A 16320-nucleotide genomic window follows, 5' to 3' on the forward strand; every position below is an offset into this window, starting at 1 on the left:
TCATAAGACTGCAGCAACGTTAGACATAGACCAGCCTCATTCAACTGAGGAGAGGACCATACAGGACAGTACCAGGCTCATGATTTGAGCAACAACACAGATTACTTGGAAAGGAAAGGGTATGGCGCCAAAAGCAAACAAGACGCACGCAAATGCAGCACGCACAAGGCCGTTACAGGAGTATCTACATGAAAGCACCTAAGGCAGCTGCCACCAGCAGCGGTACGAGGGCAAGCACCGTATGTTGCCCTGGAGGCTTCAACATCCCCGCGCCATTCCCAATCCCCGAAGTTGTATACATGAACTGGAAGGAAATGTCGCTGGAGTTGAAGCAATTGTCACGGGTGACTTCTTGAATTTCCGGGTCGTGGACCTCCGCAAACTCAATGTCGACACACTAGGGAAGTTGATCGTTAGCTTATTTGATACTGGGGCTCACCTGCCGGGGATGAAACATACGTTATATAGTGCTGCACCGTGCTTCGCCGTTTCAACAACTTGGATAGTGGCGTAATCGCCGGGCTGCACGCTAATGTTGGCCGGGAGGGGGACCTGGGGCAGGCAGAAGGTGCCCGGGTATGGGTTGTTGGTCGGGCCGCTAATTTGGAAGGGCGACACGACGGGGTGGCTCATGTTCTCGGGAATCTCCCCGAAACCAAGGTTGACGTAGATCAAGGCTGTCGCGTGGCCCGGGAACCAGCCGGGTTGGACAGCGACGGCACCGCCGCGGACGGGCCATTTGGTTCGGTTCAACGATCGGGGCATACCGCCACCTAGAAGGATTGGTGGTTAGTTTATACATCCGAGGCGAGGTCGGGCCTGCGTGGGAATGATCTTACAAGGATAGATCCATTCCATGCCATAGGGAAAGATGTAGGAGTCGTTGGTCTTGTCATAGGCGACACCCAGACCGTTAGACTGGGCAACGGTGCCGTTGGTGTGCAGGTTATTTCCTCTGTAGCCGGGATATGTGATGACGCTGTGGGCATGGGCTAGACCTGCACAGAGCAAGACCATGAGTGTAGCCCATCGGGCTATCAACTGCGGCACGGCCATGATGGAAAATTAGAGTGGGAGGATAGAGGGATAGTCGCACAGCAACACGGCGAAACAACTGGGCGAGAGAGAGGAAAGCAATGGAACCGGTCCCGTTTCGCTCAAGAGCTCACAAGCTCAACCACGCATCCGATTGCAGATTGAACAGGCAGGAGCAAAGAGAAGAACTGATGGACCTCAAATCCAGACGAAGTCAGAAGCTCGACCAAGACCAAGACTCAAGCCACGAAAGATTTTCGAGGGCTGATCGGGCTCTTTTTGAGGGGTACTGCTTCGGCGCAGACATGGCTGGTGCCGCGGACGAGTAAGGATGCAGGATACAGATGTGACTGCGACTGCAGCTTGAGCAACCGGTGACTGGCTCGGGGCGGACGGGTGGAGCAGGGATACTGGGGATCATCACGGTCTGCTGCAAGTGCCATCACTTGAAGGCGGATCGCTGCTGCTGATTGGCGGGGCAGCCACAGCTGGAAGCGCCGAGGAGCAACGCTAACGGGCCTTCTGAGGGGTTGGCTTTTTTGGCTCAGCGCTTAGAGAGTAGCAGATGTGATGGCCGAGTGTGCGAATCGTCGTGCTGGTGCTGGTGCTGGTGCTGGTGCAGGTGCCGATGCGGGTGCGAACTCGCCAGAAACAAGCCCTGCTGGTTCCTACGCATGCAGTTCGTCTCGTTCGTCTCGCTCGTCTCCGCAGGCCTTGCGCCGAGGCCAATCAATGGAGATTGGAGAGATAGTGGCCACCAACATGGTCTGGTTGGAACCTCGAGGTTGCATGGTAGTCAACAGGTGGGAAACTATTGAAGGAAACTCGGTCCTCTGGATGGCGTGTGATGATCGACATACGCAGACGCTGCCTCTTCCGAGCACAACCGCCCCAAGATATGCCTCGCTATTCTTGCTAGTCTTTACAGTAGCAACGAGTCTTTCCATAATTAAAGCCAGTCATTTACGTGAGAGCTTCTGATTCTCTCTGACCGAACAGCATTATCTCGGTCTGGACCATACTCCAAAAGTAAAGCCAAGAAAACCGTTGCCGCCCGGAATGCGCACTTTTGTATTTCTCACGGCTTGTCCCACCAATGGAAGGAACTGAATACAAACGATGAACAGACACCTGGGACTCCAACTCTCAACTTTCATACAAGAAAACCAACCATTGACCCATCCTCCACGATGCTCTACTTCATACTTCCAAGGTTCTCGACCGCGGCCCGCTTGGGCGCGCTTAGTCATCTCATATCATCACTCAAAAGTGAAATCGCTGATAGAAAAAAAGACAACCAACGATCAGACGCTGATATATATCCCTCGAATCCGTCGTCCGCGTCAATCTGACCGACGACATCCAGATCCAGTCGACGCCTCGGCCACGCGCCATGCCACACACCTCCCGCAACAAGCGCAGCGCCATCCCCGCGCAGAAACGCCTCCAAGTCACCGCGGACGACGGCTGGACCCATGTCACCAGCGGCAGCAACGTGCGGCGAGTGCTGCGCACCGCGCGCGTGCGGAACGACAATAGCATTGGCATTGAAACTGCATACTCGGTGACTGGCACTTCTGCGACGAGTCAGCCAAATACGAACACCACCACCACCACCATTGACGAGCCCGTCCTCGGCCCGGCCGAGGCTCCGAGTCGCCTCACGCTGCCCGAGCTGCAGGATCAGTATCGGGGGTATCGAGAGCGGTGGCTGGGGTCGGAGACGTGGGCCGCGCTGGCAGCGTGCCTGGACGAGCGCATGCGGCAGCGACGGGACGCAGCGGCGCAGGACTCGTGCGCGGGCGCGGTGGATGCGATCGTGTGCATTGGGCTCGGCAGCCCGAGCGGATTCCTGCGCGATGGGTGGGTGGATCGCCGCGCGGTGTCGATGTACCAGCTTGCCGCGCTGGAGAGTATCAAGGAGCGGATATCCGGTGGGTGTGCGATTCGGTCCCCGTTCCGCGGCTGTGTTTCCGATTGGGATTGGGACTCCGGTTCCATGTCGTATTTAATTTCAATTTCAATGTCAATTTGGATTTTGTCTTTCATTCATGCGCTTGAGCAGCTGCATCCCACCCATGTATGGACTAACACATCCCTAACAGAAACCCTCCCCACACCAACCCGCCACATCCCAACATACGCCCAAGACCCCGTCTTCAACGCGCTCGACCACGCCCTCCTCGCCTCCTGCCACATCACCGTTCTCACTCACCCGAGTGCCTTCGCCCGCGTCACACCCGCCACGCTCCTCTTCTGCCCCGGCGCAGAACGCAAGCACCTCGAGCTCGTGTTGCCGGCGAACCCGCGGCTCGTGTTCGGCGGCCCATTGGAGAACGCCGATTCCACGGTGATACAGGGGTTTGTGGAGCGGACGGGGTCGCGGGCATTGGTGCCGTTTGGGGCGCACGAGCATGCGTTTTGGATGACGAGACTTTATTATCAGGAGGAGGAAAAGGATGGAGACGAGGATGGGCAAGTGGGGAACTAGGACATATAGGATGTTCGTGACGAGGAACGTAAAGATGGGAAGGAAAGGGTATATGGATTGGATATACGGGCGCGCAATCGTGGCCCGGATCAGATTGGTTGCATTGGCGTCGTGCATGATTTGGAGTTTAATTGGGTAGAAAAGGAGAATGTTTGGTTTCTTCGGTTGTACATTTGGTCTCAGGCACATAAATACCCGGCTCAATCGCATTGGAACACTTTCTCATATATCGAACTATGAGCAATGACCCGGGGAAGGGGGGAAAGAGGTTACCAGAGAGACCTTCATCAGATCAACCAAGGATCTAGGCTATAAAAAACACATCGGCAATAACAACAGCCACCGTTGAAGAATCAATCACATGGACGGAAGAATACCAACACTCATATTTACATCCAACGCTGCCAAGACAAGAAACGAAAACAAGCAGCACAAGCACATAATGACCCGGTGTGATATCTCCTGCACATCGACCACCTCGCGGAGGACCGCCAAAGCCAATGTGAATGCCAACATGAAAGCGGGAATCAAACGAACGCCATAACTCAATGTGAGAAGACAAGACGCCACCAGGAGCAGGGAAATGAAGATGGATATGCAGGGGGCCACGAACAAGAGGGAAGGGAATGTCATTATGAGAGAGGACAAGAAGGGACTCCGTCGTAAGGGCGAGGATGAGAGGCGTATATGCATGCATGCACTAGCGTGCTATTTTTTCATGATCATGATCCCGTTAAGAAAATCCACTTCTTCAAGGGCGTGGCGTTCACGACGCTGTCTTGCCGTCGCAGTCTGGGATCTTCAGGCCCGGTTTAATCTTGCGTGCTGAGTCCATGAGACCCCACTTGTCCTCCCAGTCTTTGCCGGGCGTGTTAAATTGAACTTTCCATGGCTCGTCGAACGCCTCGAACCTATACACAGCAAATTAGCAATGGAGCAACAATGCCAGGCGATGAAAAGGTGAAATACGTACCAGAAGTAATCAGTGCCGTTCTCCAGAGCTTGACAGACCCAGTCTGACATGAAGTGGTTCATGTTGTCGATGCTCGCAACAGACCCCGGGGTGTCAGAGTCACAGACAGGGCTGCCACCGCAATCCTTGCCACCGCCGCTGGGCCACCCGACTTCAGAGATGACCTGTTTTTTACCGTCGCTTTTGGTCAGCGAGACATCATGGGTCTGCCAGAAGTCCCAGGTCCAGGAAGCGGCGACATCGACGTTGACCCCGGCGAAGAAGGGATGAACGTTGGACATGACGACGTCAACGGCATCAACCAACTGGGCGTTCCAGTTATCCCCAAGGTCTGACGTGGCAATAGACATATTCAGATTGCGCTTCTCAACCTCGCCCCGGACATCCTTGATGTAGTTGATCACGGTCTTCTCCGCGCTCTGCTTGTCCGGGCCAGCACGATAGAGTGCTTCATTGCCCACAATCACACCCTTGAAGATGGGGGTGTGCTTGGTGTCGTCGAGAATAGTGTAGAGCTGATCGAGCTGGCGATTGGTCGTGGTCTTATTCGAGTCGATCCATACGCCAAGCCAGACCTTGATCTCAGTCAATTCGAGCTTGTCAATCGCGTGGAGGACCATCTCCGTCTGGTTGCAGTCGGTGCCATACAAGCGGACCGTGTTCGTCAACTGGGACAACACAGCCATGTCGCGGGTGACATTGTTCTGGGACGGGGGGTACTTCAAGCACAGCGGATACTGCACGCCCCACGGCGTGTAATCCATGCCCGGGAAGACCTTGTGCAGATTCTCATTGCCCATCAACGCCTTGATCTCCGACGAGTCCTTGTCAAGGTCGCCGTGCGACGAATCGTCTCCACTAGAAGAAGTCCTATCCTCCGACTCGGCACTCTTGTGTCTGTTGCCGAGAGTGCCACCCACGGCACCGCCGACAATCGCGCCGAGGATAAGGAACCCAAGCAAAAGGCCAACGATCAACCCGCGCTTCTTCCGCCCGGACATCGAGTTGCCCAACATCCTCCTCTTCTCACCCTGCCCCGCTTCCAACCCGCCACCAGGAACAGGTCCATAGGAGACATTAGCAGCCTTGCCGCGGCCGAATATCCGACCCAAGAACCCAGCAGCAGCAGCACCGCCCGCAGCACCGGCGGCCCCGGTAGCCAACGGGCCAGCCCGCATCGCGCGATCTCGCTGCGCAGGCCCAAACTCGTCGTCGCCATCATCTGCAATATCCTCCGGGTTGAAATCCACTGGCATCGCGCCGTTGCTATAGTGCGACTGCCGCTGGTACGGCCCGTCGCCCACTAATCCGCCACTACTACTGCCATTCCCGTACGGCCCGGCATACTGGCCCGGCACACCGCGCCTGTTGGCTGCAGCGTCACTCAGCCCCGTGGAGGACTGGCCGGGCGAAGCCGCCGCGGCGCCCAGCGCCATATTCGACCCGTACGACTGCTCGGGACGCAGTGATTCCGCGCTGGCGTAGCCCGCGGCTTCGGGTACGTAGGGATTGTCAGAGCCGGGGGTGTTGTAGCCGCGCTCCGCGGGACCGGCGTACTCATCGTGTTCCATGTCGCGCACGGCGTTGATCCCGCTCAGGCGATCGTGGCTGTTGGCGACGCCAAGGGCGATGCCGCTGATGCCGCCGCCGGCGGAGGAGGGCCCGAGGTTATCGACGCCCGGGGTGACGGTGGAATTGTTTCGCACCGACTGATCGAAGCGGTGCGGTGGTGGTGCGGGAATGTCTGTGTCGTGGGCACTCATCGCGTTTATGTGGAGAGAGGCCTGCTGGGACCGATGGTTGCGGGTAGATGTGAAGCAAGGGCCGCGAGGGCAAGAGGGATGTCTGATATCTCCTTGCCAGTAAGGTGGAGGCTATAATGCAGGTTCGGCGAGGTGACGGCAGTGAGGAAAAAAGAGAAAAAACGAAATTAGAGGAATGGAAGAAAGGGTGCGCGCGGAAGAATGAGAGATCAGAGTCCCTGCATGACCGAGCTGAAGGCGCCGATCACTACCCACGGTTCCCGAGATGAGGGGAGTGGGCCAGAAGAGCCAGCTGAGGCGCAGTCGGTCTCAGGTTAAAAGATTCGAGCGGTTTGGGAAGAAGAGGGGATTTGCGGAATCTCACTTGTCAGGCCGCCCGAGAGAAGGCGAGAGGGCGATGCCTTTTTTCGCTGCAGGCGTCAACAACGGTGACCCCGACAACGGGGATCGGCCGGGGGGATCGACTTGCACTCACCCGCAAACACCACTCTGGGCGAGAACCAGGATTCGAATCAGCGAATTGGTATGCTTATTCGATCACTCTTGAAATGATACATTACTAGTCTATGAAGTCCCACGTTGCCGTCCGCGGCAATAGCAGAGGTAATAATATTTCTTCGAGTCAACTCAGCAAGGGTCCTGTCAAGTGGGCCCGTCCCTGTACTATTTTAACCGCCCAATCACCGAGCGCCATTCCATTCAGCCGAGACCCTGGATCGTCGAAGATCATCGATTGGATTGGTATCACTATCACTCGAGCAATGAAAAAGAAAACTAGCTCAAAACGCAAAGTCGTCACTGCCGTAACTCGTAAATCCATATTCGCATCCGTGATCCATAGTCGACAATCCAAGTTGCCAAATCGATAACCCCGCAAACAATCCCTGGCGCCGTGCGAATCCATTCCAGTCCCTTGTTTTCGTGTTTGCATCCACATCCGGAAATCTCCTTCCTTCCTATATGGGATAAATGCGATAAACCATCGCAATCCTACCATCCATCGCGCCGACGTCACAAGGCCGACCTCTGCCTCCATTACTAGCTCTCATCAACGCTCCACTTCCTCCGCACTGCGCTGCGCCGCAGACGGCGCGCTGCTCTCGAGATGTCGGCCCTCCCGCTCCAGGAACCGGCGCTTTCCGCGTCGAGTGTCGAAATGCTCCGGAACCTCGGACGGGTCGAGGCCCGCAGCTAGCATACTGGTGCGCATTTTATTGCGATAGGCATCCACTACACCCGTGACTCGTCAGCCATGTCCGAATTGAAGGTTTAGAGGTCGCCTGTCTTCCCGCAGTTGCAGTGAGACATCGTCTCAGCCTGCTCAGCCTCCACACCCCGGCACATGGGCGGACCCGCCCACGCACGGCAGTGAAGCCTGAAACACAAATACCCATCTCGCCCTGAGTCTACATCTGAATTGGATTCTGGGGAGAAGGTCGGCAAGCCCACTTACATGATCGTTGCAAGAATAGCGTGCGACCCGCAAACACCCGGCTCTGGCTCCAGCTGAGCCGGTACGCGAGGTCATTGAGGAGAACCTCCTTGTGGTGGCGGCGGTGCGAGAGTTTGGGGACGTCGATGTCGCGCTCGCCGTCGAGTGAGGGCGCGGGCACGGTGGTGCGGCCGACGGTCGAGTCTTCCGTGTGTTCGGTGTCGTCGCGGAAGAAGCGCTTACTGGGGACCACGCGGCCGGGGGCGTCTTTCATCTGCACGGGGAAGTAGGTGCGCGGGTAGACGGCGTTGGTCATGCGGTACGAGTCCGGGATCTCGTCCATTTTGACCTTGTCCAGCATCACTTTGACGCGCACGCGGGAGCCGCGCTGGGGGTCTTCCACGAGGATGAATGTGCGGCGCTTGCCGTCGGGGAGCTGGCTGAAGAGCTCCTCGTTGCTGGGGTCTTGGTCGCCTTCGGTGTCAGCGGATGGTGCAGCGGGGAGGTGGTTGGAGGAGGTGGCGATGGTCGGGTGTCGTCCCAGAGAGCCGAAGCTGCTGTCTCGCATCAGCGGTGGCATTGATGGGCTCGCGCTGGCTGGGAGTGGGACGAGAGTCGAGTCATGAAAGACTTGTGCAGGTCGGATATCGGTGGCGGGAAGAGGTGGAGGCGGCAGAGGGCCTGTGTCAACTGAGTGCTGTGTGGAGGTGTGGTATTCCGTGGTGCCTATAGACGGAAAACAAATCAAGACAAGAAGAAATTAGCCTACGCTGTACTTGCATGTCGGGAAGGGGTCCCCAGAGAAAAATTCCAAAAAGACAAAAGCACGACAATGGGCGGTATCAAATGATAAGCAAAACAGAGAGGGTATGGAATCGGAAGAAAAAAAGCCGAAGGCACAACCAGAAGAAAGCAGCCAAGTCCAAGCCAGATAAAGATACACCATGGCACGCACCACATACAATAGCCATCATCAACATGCACATATCAGATCCATAGGCAGACACATCACGACCAACTCCCACATGTACACATGCAGCCAGCACAAGCACAAAATCTTGGAATGTAGAACACGGTTTCGGTCCATCAAGAAGATCCCACAAGATAGTAATAGAAGCACAAGGAAGGTACAGAACAACATTTCATCAGGGAACCCCACCGCGCATGTTACGAAAGAAGACATCGACAATGAAACAGAACGCATCATATCTGGTGGAACATACCGCTGACTTCCTCGATCTTAGGGCTGCCATCCGGTTGAGCATGATGATGATGCAGCTGTGGTGGAGCCATGGTCAACGAACTGATGCTGGGGCGCGGGCCGGGGGCCGGCATAGGCGCACTCGGCAGACCCACGGGCGTCGGAGGGGCCATATGGGGAGTGGGTGCCGCGGGCACCGACTGTCGTCGATTCAGCTTAGCCTGGCGGCGGACCCTTCTGCTGCGGAGACGAGGATCCTGGTTGCTATTCCTCCAGCTATCAACCGCGCGCTGGATGAGGCCTCGCTTGCCTCGTAGGGATGGATTCAGCTCGGCCAACGCCCATCCGACGGCGTTGCATTCAGTTTCATACACCAGCCGGTTTCCTCGGTATTGGTCCTTGCTGCAGCATGCTCGTGGGTACACGCAGTTTTCCGTCTTGAAATCCTGACTCAGATTGTCCACGTTGACGGACTCGACGTCGCAGCGGATCGTGTATTCCATCTTGATGCGGTCTCGGGAATATTCAAAGGCAATCCACTGCACCCCATTGCTGTCTTGCCGTACCACCAGCGGGGTGGTAGCGGGGATGGGTCCTGGCGCAGCAGTTGAGCTCGTTCCGAGTGGTGAGGTCTGGTGGAGATTACTCGCTGGCAGGCCGGCATTGGAGGATGTCGAGAGAGGGTTGAGCATGGGCCGTTGGGAGTGTGCCGCCTGTGGTGTGGAATCCAACTTCATGACCGGGCTGCTGGGTAAAGCGGTGCTCGGTGTATGGGTGGGCTGGTGTGGTGACATCTGCGCCGTCGTCGTCTGAGGAGGCATCATCATGGACTGTGATGTGAGGGTGTGCGGCTGGGGTGATGGGTGTGCCGCATAGGGCGGTTGGACAGGGTTCATCGGGGAGTATGATTGGTAGCCGTACATCTGGGGCGGCATTTGGGGCGACTGTGTATACATGTTGCGATTATGCTGCTCATGCGGCTGCGAAGCTACAGAAGCTGGCGAGTTGGATTGAGGAGTGTGGTATATCGGTGGATATGGCCTTTGCATTTGAGCGGTGGTGGCCATGAAGTCCGACGGTCCTTTCCCATGCGCGTCAGTTGGCATTCTGAGAGATCTTGAGGGTAAGGCTACCCGGTTCGGTATCGGGTTTGCAAGAGAACAAATTCAACCAAATGTAAGAAAGAGCCGTGGCTCAGGTCATCCGTGAAGAGAAACATGCCAAGCTTACCGCTGGAAGGATACTGCGCTGGGGCAGTAGCCGGAATATAGGAAGACGAGTGGGTAGTGTAATACGGCGAATCTTGCGACGGCGGCCCGTACGCGCTCTGGGGATGCAGAATCCCGTTCCCTAGAGATTGAGCGGGAGGATAGGTGACAGGGGAAAGGAGGGATGGTTGTTGAGCAGGCGAGGCAGAGTCTTGTCTCCGGGGTGGTGGTAGACCTGGCCGCGAGTGCTGAAAGGGCTGAGGGTGCTGAGAGCTCGAGCGAGCTGAACTGGCGTGTCGAAGCTGTGGCAAACGCACATATCAGTGAACTGCGAGAACCTGGCAAGCCCGCAGGCCGCAAGAGGTGTTCGAGTGAGGTAGTACAGCGACCTAAGAACGTGGAAGGAGAGACAAAAGGGACTTGAGAACACAGCCAGATCCGGGACAATGACGACATCAGCGCGGGGATTGCAATCTTCAAGGGCCAAAGAGGCTCCTCAGCCGTGAAGGGGGGAGAGGGAGGGGAAAGGTTGCCATGGAGGAACAATGACCTCGAGCAGGGATGGGCTTAGGTGCGTAACAAATTGCCAGGGTTGAGCCAGGATGCGCCGTCCAGGGCCAAAGAAACCCGCGGGTCTGTGTAGCGCTGGGGCTGGCGCAACGCGGCGAGTGGTTCTTTTCTTCCGACGGGGCAAAGCACTCTAGCGGACTTGGGATCTGGCTTTCATTGTGCATGGACTAGTATCGTTTCTGCTTGATCGCGGCGGACAAGTTTCGAGGGGCGGATTAGACGGTTTCCGGTGTAGCTGCTCCGGTGTGAAGCCCGAGGCAATCCGAAGTGTTGGCCATGTCACGCAGAAAAGCCAGCCTCAGCCTCATTGTGGTGGTTGGGTCTCCATGAGCAACTCTTGGGGACAACTGCCCCGCCTCGTTTTTGGTAGCAGCGAGGTGTATCTTCCAAATGATGCCGTAGTCGCTCTCACTCTCATTCTCCGCTCCCCGGGGACACATCTGGAGAGCTATTGGGTCCCATGAGACATGATATCCCGGGCAATGATGGCTGCAAAGCCCCGAATACAGTCCCAGCCAAATTTGTCGGTTGAGCACGCGCATGATAATCCTCCGCACCGTATGTGAGACAGTCGCAATGGTAAAGAAACAGACATCGGCGCAGTCAAGAAAGATTGGGATGATATTGAAGTGGCAGTCAAGCAACCTGGCGTATTTGGCTCCATTGGGAGAGGCAAGGAAGAAGAGAGAGAGAGAGAGAGAGAGAGAGAGAGAGAGAGAGAGAGAGAGGGAAAGAAAAATAAAGAAAGCTTCAATGGTGCCAAAGCACGAGTACTCACGGGATCGTCCACGGGCTCTTCCCTGTACCTGGACACGGGCAGAGGCGCGAGTTCAGTGTGTAGCGAGTGTACCATGCCGGGTCACGGAAGACCTCACGGTCTGGGATGGAATTCCCTGGAGGGACAAGTCGAGGGCACAAGTCCACGCGGGGAGTCCAGGTCTAGGATGTTTGGCGCGCAAGGGAAGAAACGCGCGCACGCGCGACAGTGATGGGGTTTTGAGGGTCCAGGGTCGTTCTATTTAGCTGCAACCCGCACGACCCATCCTGGTCCAGTTCGAGGGGAGAACGGGGGGGCGAGATCCACGGGAGGAGAAAAAAGGCCGGTGGGAGACAAAGAAAACTCCCATGGAAATCGAAAGTGGAAATGCAAAATCGAATTCGGAATTCGAAAATGGGAAATGGGAAATTGGAAAGTCCAAAATCCAGACTAGAAAAAAGAAAAGAAAAAGAGGAGAGACAATGGGGGGCGAGGGTGCTCAGAACACAAACAAGAAGCACATCCGCAATCAAAATAGCATCAGGAAACGATCGAGACGAGTCCACATCCAGATCGCCAAATCAAATCATCCAATACGAGCCATTGGACATAGCTGGGTGTCATCACGACCGGGGTGGATGCAGGAGGGAGATTGCGAGAGACTCGAGCACGGTCAACACCCGAGCCTCTTCATGTCACAGTCTAGCCGAGATGAAAGCCGATTTAGACGCCTTGTGGATGCGTGGGTGAAGGAGGGAATGATGTGCAGGTGCGTGGAAGCAGTCCCAGGACCAAGTCCGCACACATCGGACACCACGGCAGTCGATGTGCCTGGGAGCTGATGCCCCTTCCGAGGCTTTCAACGGCCTGCAATCAGCTGAAGTGGGGAGTGGAAAGGGAGAGCAAGCGTGAGTGGTGGAGGGAATGCGAAGAGACCCTGCTCCTCCTCTATAAGGCAAGAACGGTTCCCCGGAGTGGGTGGAGCGATCGTGATACGCCGAGCAGAGGTGAGCCAAAGGGGAAACAGCAACGGTGTCTCTGTTGGGTTGGAGTCCACGGCTCTATGATTGGTGCGCCGATGCTCGAGGCCACAAAGAACATGACGCTCCGGGGAGCTTTGGCGATGACCCGCTTCGTTCCATTGTGCATCAAGACAAGCGCCGATGAGAAACAGAGAAGCCCCATCTTGTAAAACCAAAATTCAAACAGTCCTTCGACTGACGCCACGAACCACGGCTCTACGTGTATCTACCCGAGAGTCAATCCACGGGAGAGAAATATCAACCGAGAAGGGGGGATGTTGGGGATGTTTGTGCCGATGACGTTCGGAACAGATCGAACATCAAACGAGCCAACCGGCTCCACCCGCGGTCTAGAAGACAAGAAGTGTTAGAGAAAAAAAAAGAAGAAGCAATAAAAAAAAAAAAAATACATGGTGGACCGGGACAGACTCGGGGAGGGCGCGCTAACGCTGAAGCTAGCGATCGAGAACAAAGAGGGTTGACGTGGGATTGTGCAGAGGTCAGTTTCAGGTACGGCTTAGGCTGCGCGCTTTCCCACCTCGGAGTATATCAGGGATCGGCGGGGGGAAAAGAGAGGAATCCACTTGTCCACATCTCGGAGCGACGGATACCCACGATGACGGGCACTACCTAGGCTAGTATGACCCCGAACGTATCCAGCTCCTTGTACCCTCCACTTCCAACCTAGACGGCGAGGATGATCTCCAGTCCAGCGTCTTGTTGCCACGGCCCATACTCCGGCCCCAAATGAGATCCAAGATCCCCGATTCCCTCGCCCCGTCTAAATAAACTCGAAACAGCCTAACGGCGCCCATCACACCCTTGGCGTCCCGCGATGGGTTCGTGAGTGGCGGAACCGTGCAACCCTGGTTGTTGCTTCCACCGGCGCCGATCCGCCGATGAACCCATCGTGATGACCTCGGGGGAGCTTAGCCATGCACGGCGGTTGATCGTGACGGTGTTCTGCTCTGGCGCTGCAGACGTGTGTGAATGGCAGTCATCGAGTCCTCCCGCTGACAGGAGGAAAGTGAGCAAAAAAAAAAGAAAAGAAAAGAAAAAAAGAAAGTAACCGTCAGAGGGCAGAAAAAGAAAAGAATTCCTTGACTCATGACCCGAACCAAAGCCAATGGAGAAGCGCGTCTGCATCAACCCGGGTGTATACATAGAGGACATGTGCAAGAGTCATCCTCCCCCCTCACCGTACATGGGAACTGCAGTACATATTTCCTCCTCGTCTTGGCACTTTTTCATCGAACGCGGAATGCGGATAATGCCTAGGCCTTTGTCTCTTGCAGTCGACGCATGCCACTTAATCCTTCGCTCAACATCTATTTCTGGTGTGCAGTGGCATGTGAACCAGCTACCAATGTTGGTTCGAGCTAGGAGCTGATAACAGAAAACAAAAAGCAGACCAACTACGCCCGAGGCTAGAAGCCAGTCCAACACCCGCTTGGGGGCAAAATAGGAAGGAGGTCGCCTCGAGGCTCGGGGATTGTTCACATTCACCCTTCACCCTTCACCCTTCACCCTCCAGGACGACTCAAGGGCCCGTTGGGCATCCTTAATCTTACTTTCCTGCCCAGTCCATCCAGCATGGGCACAAGCTCACCCCCCGATCTCAGAGGGTTACGCTGACACAACCAGGAACGGTTAATCGGCTCGTGAGGCTCAATCAAAGCACGAAAAGGGAAAGACGGAGTGTCGATTGCTTTGTTGCGCAGCACTTTGCATGAAGAGCGGATGGACGGAGACGCCCCTCCCACCCACTAGCGACCCAGTCCGAGAAGAAAGGCAACGAAGGGACTAGTGAAAATTCCTAGTGCTTCCAGAACCAGGCTAGGGTCGTCGTAATCATCAGTGAGCGCAGCGCCGATATGGGTTGATGCGCGGGGACAAGAGCTGAAGGTTGGGCCTAAGTCCGGCATGCAGCCCAGCGCCCCCTTTTTTTCTTTTTTTTCCCTTTCCCTTTCGTTTCTTCTGGTACTCGCTTCCCCCGTCCACCCTGATTCGTTGAATCTCGTGGCCGACCAAGAAACGGTGGCATCGGAGGCTGGATCCCCATTGGCGCCTGTGATCGTGATCGATGCAGGGTGCTGGGGTCGTTGCCTGCCCGTCCCACCCTCGCTCAGCTGGGATGCGATGCGATCCCATGGTGGAATTGGATGTCCATCCTGCGGTGCACCGCTGGCTCTGGAGTCAACGGAGTCATCATCTCTCTCGGGTAGCTCGCTCAACATATCACGGACTTCCCGCGCGATCTGGTGGATCGCCGTCCGGCTCGGGTGGAGGGAAATTGTGCCGGCAATCGCCCCACGCGTCCGACGATACATATTACTCGATCAAGTATAAGGTGGACGGAGCGAGTCTGGCTCTCGCAGCGCGCGTCTCGCCTTTTTTCTTTTTCTCTTTTTCTCTTTTTCTCATTTTCATTTTTCCCCTCCAGCCCCGCGCAAAGTCCATGCCTGGCCGAATCCAACTTGGAACAAATTGACAGCGCACCAGACGCATCCGCAGCGCGGTGGTACCGATTCCCGAAATGCGTCTCAGTAAGGTTTCACGAGCTGTGAATGCCAAGGGCCAATTCGGATGCGAGACGGGGGCTCCCGGCGAACATCCCGGGGAGCTTCGATAGTATTTGGTTCACGACCTAACTACGGAGTCGTCGTGAATAGGGAGAGGGTTATCCGTCCCACACCATCCCTGGGCGGATCAACCGAGATCCTGCGCCTCGATTTGCCCGATTCGCTCTATTTATCCTGACCTGCCTACTAAGAGTACCACTGCCGCCCTGGATCGCCTGGTTGGCGACGTTGCCGTTGGTCATTGGAGGCCGCTGCATGCGAGAATCTACCTAGGAGGTGGCCAGGGTCGACATTAGCTTGGCCGTGAATGCGGCGTGCGTGCTCTTTCTAGGTATGTACGGTACGTACATATATATGTACACGATGTATGTAATATCCTGACATCACTAGTGGCCTTTTCCCCCCTCGCGCTCCATGTGCCGAAAAGTTAATTCGACGGGGAAGAAAAAGTCGCCAAGTCAAGAATTGCTCCGAGCATCATCCACATCGCGTGGTCGAAGCTTCGGAAGCCAGAAAATGTCTCATCGCTCGCCTAAACTTCAAGCAACCAGGCTGCGTATACCACGCTAGGTACCAACTGTGTACACCTCCCGGAAGAGTCCGTCTTTTTGTCGATCTGCGGGAATACGTCATGCGCGAAAAGCGCCGGCGAGATGGCCTGTGCGCGGCGTAGCACCGTTTGGTGATGGCTCCGAGGTGCCTTCTATCGGGGCCGCTACGGGTGTGCGTACCGGAGCGCGGGCGCAGCGGTGGTCGAGGTTCTAGGCCGGTCAGGACCGGCCCCTGTACCCGCTGACTATCCTGATGGTATGATTATCATTCAATCATACCTGGATTCATTCGTGTTGTGTCCTTTATCGAGTGTCCGCTCCTACGCGCAACCATAATCACGACCTGTAGAACCTCCAGCTCGGCATCGCCACCTCGTTCTGATCATCGCTTGGTCTGCGTGGATAGGATCGTCGGCGCAATGTCATTGACGCCTGGCAACGGACGATGATGAGGGAAATCCTTACATGCTCGGGGAGACGATAGCTCGTGCTACTTGGGCTCGAGTCTTGGCCCCTTTCTGCTTTGGCTTTCTTCCTTTCACCTGTTGACTGATACGCCGTGCCGCTTCGACGCACTATCGACTCTGACCGTCGACAACACGGGCCACGTTGGGCTGGAGAGAGGCCGGGGGTCGGCCCCTTGCGGCATGCAGATTACAGAGCATCTGGAGCTGCAACTCCAGTCCTGACACCAAACGCCCCCTCAACCACAATCTGTCAATCACCACTGCACAA

The 16320-nt window shown here is 56.0% G+C and overlaps 5 protein-coding genes across 5 annotated transcripts; 1 reads left to right on the forward strand and 4 right to left on the reverse strand.

The window, feature by feature from the left end:
* Positions 1-184: 184 nt before the first annotated feature.
* Positions 185-1056, reverse strand: N7459_008373 (copper acquisition factor BIM1-like domain-containing protein; the record flags this gene model as incomplete). Its single annotated transcript, XM_056947541.1, has 3 exons — positions 185-397; positions 460-773; positions 840-1056. The coding sequence occupies 3 exons, from the start codon at positions 1054-1056 to the stop codon at positions 185-187; spliced, it is 744 nt and encodes a 247-aa protein (XP_056797051.1).
* A 1372-nt stretch (positions 1057-2428) lies between these two features.
* Positions 2429-3526, forward strand: N7459_008374 (SRR1 family protein; the record flags this gene model as incomplete). Its single annotated transcript, XM_056947542.1, has 2 exons — positions 2429-2969; positions 3141-3526. The coding sequence occupies 2 exons, from the start codon at positions 2429-2431 to the stop codon at positions 3524-3526; spliced, it is 927 nt and encodes a 308-aa protein (XP_056797052.1).
* Positions 3527-4292: 766 nt separating this feature from the next.
* On the reverse strand, positions 4293-6262 carry bgt3 (uncharacterized protein; the record flags this gene model as incomplete). Its single annotated transcript, XM_056947543.1, has 2 exons — positions 4293-4437; positions 4500-6262. The coding sequence occupies 2 exons, from the start codon at positions 6260-6262 to the stop codon at positions 4293-4295; spliced, it is 1908 nt and encodes a 635-aa protein (XP_056797053.1).
* A 1048-nt stretch (positions 6263-7310) lies between these two features.
* N7459_008376 (uncharacterized protein) lies at positions 7311-10405 on the reverse strand (the record flags this gene model as incomplete). The annotated part of the gene is made up of 4 exons (XM_056947544.1): positions 7311-7492; positions 7716-8420; positions 8918-10024; positions 10126-10405. Coding segments are annotated over 4 exons (2274 nt in total), but the record flags the coding sequence as incomplete, so codon positions are not given.
* A 3813-nt stretch (positions 10406-14218) lies between these two features.
* On the reverse strand, positions 14219-14782 carry N7459_008377 (uncharacterized protein; the record flags this gene model as incomplete). Its single annotated transcript, XM_056947545.1, has 1 exon — positions 14219-14782. The coding sequence occupies one exon, from the start codon at positions 14780-14782 to the stop codon at positions 14219-14221; it is 564 nt and encodes a 187-aa protein (XP_056797055.1).
* Positions 14783-16320: the final 1538 nt, after the last annotated feature.

The sequence above is a fragment of the Penicillium hispanicum genome (genome assembly GCF_028827665.1).
Source record: "Penicillium hispanicum strain IBT 35686 chromosome Unknown utg000007l_segment0_segment0, whole genome shotgun sequence".
Classification (NCBI taxonomy): Eukaryota; Fungi; Ascomycota; class Eurotiomycetes; order Eurotiales; family Aspergillaceae; genus Penicillium; species Penicillium hispanicum.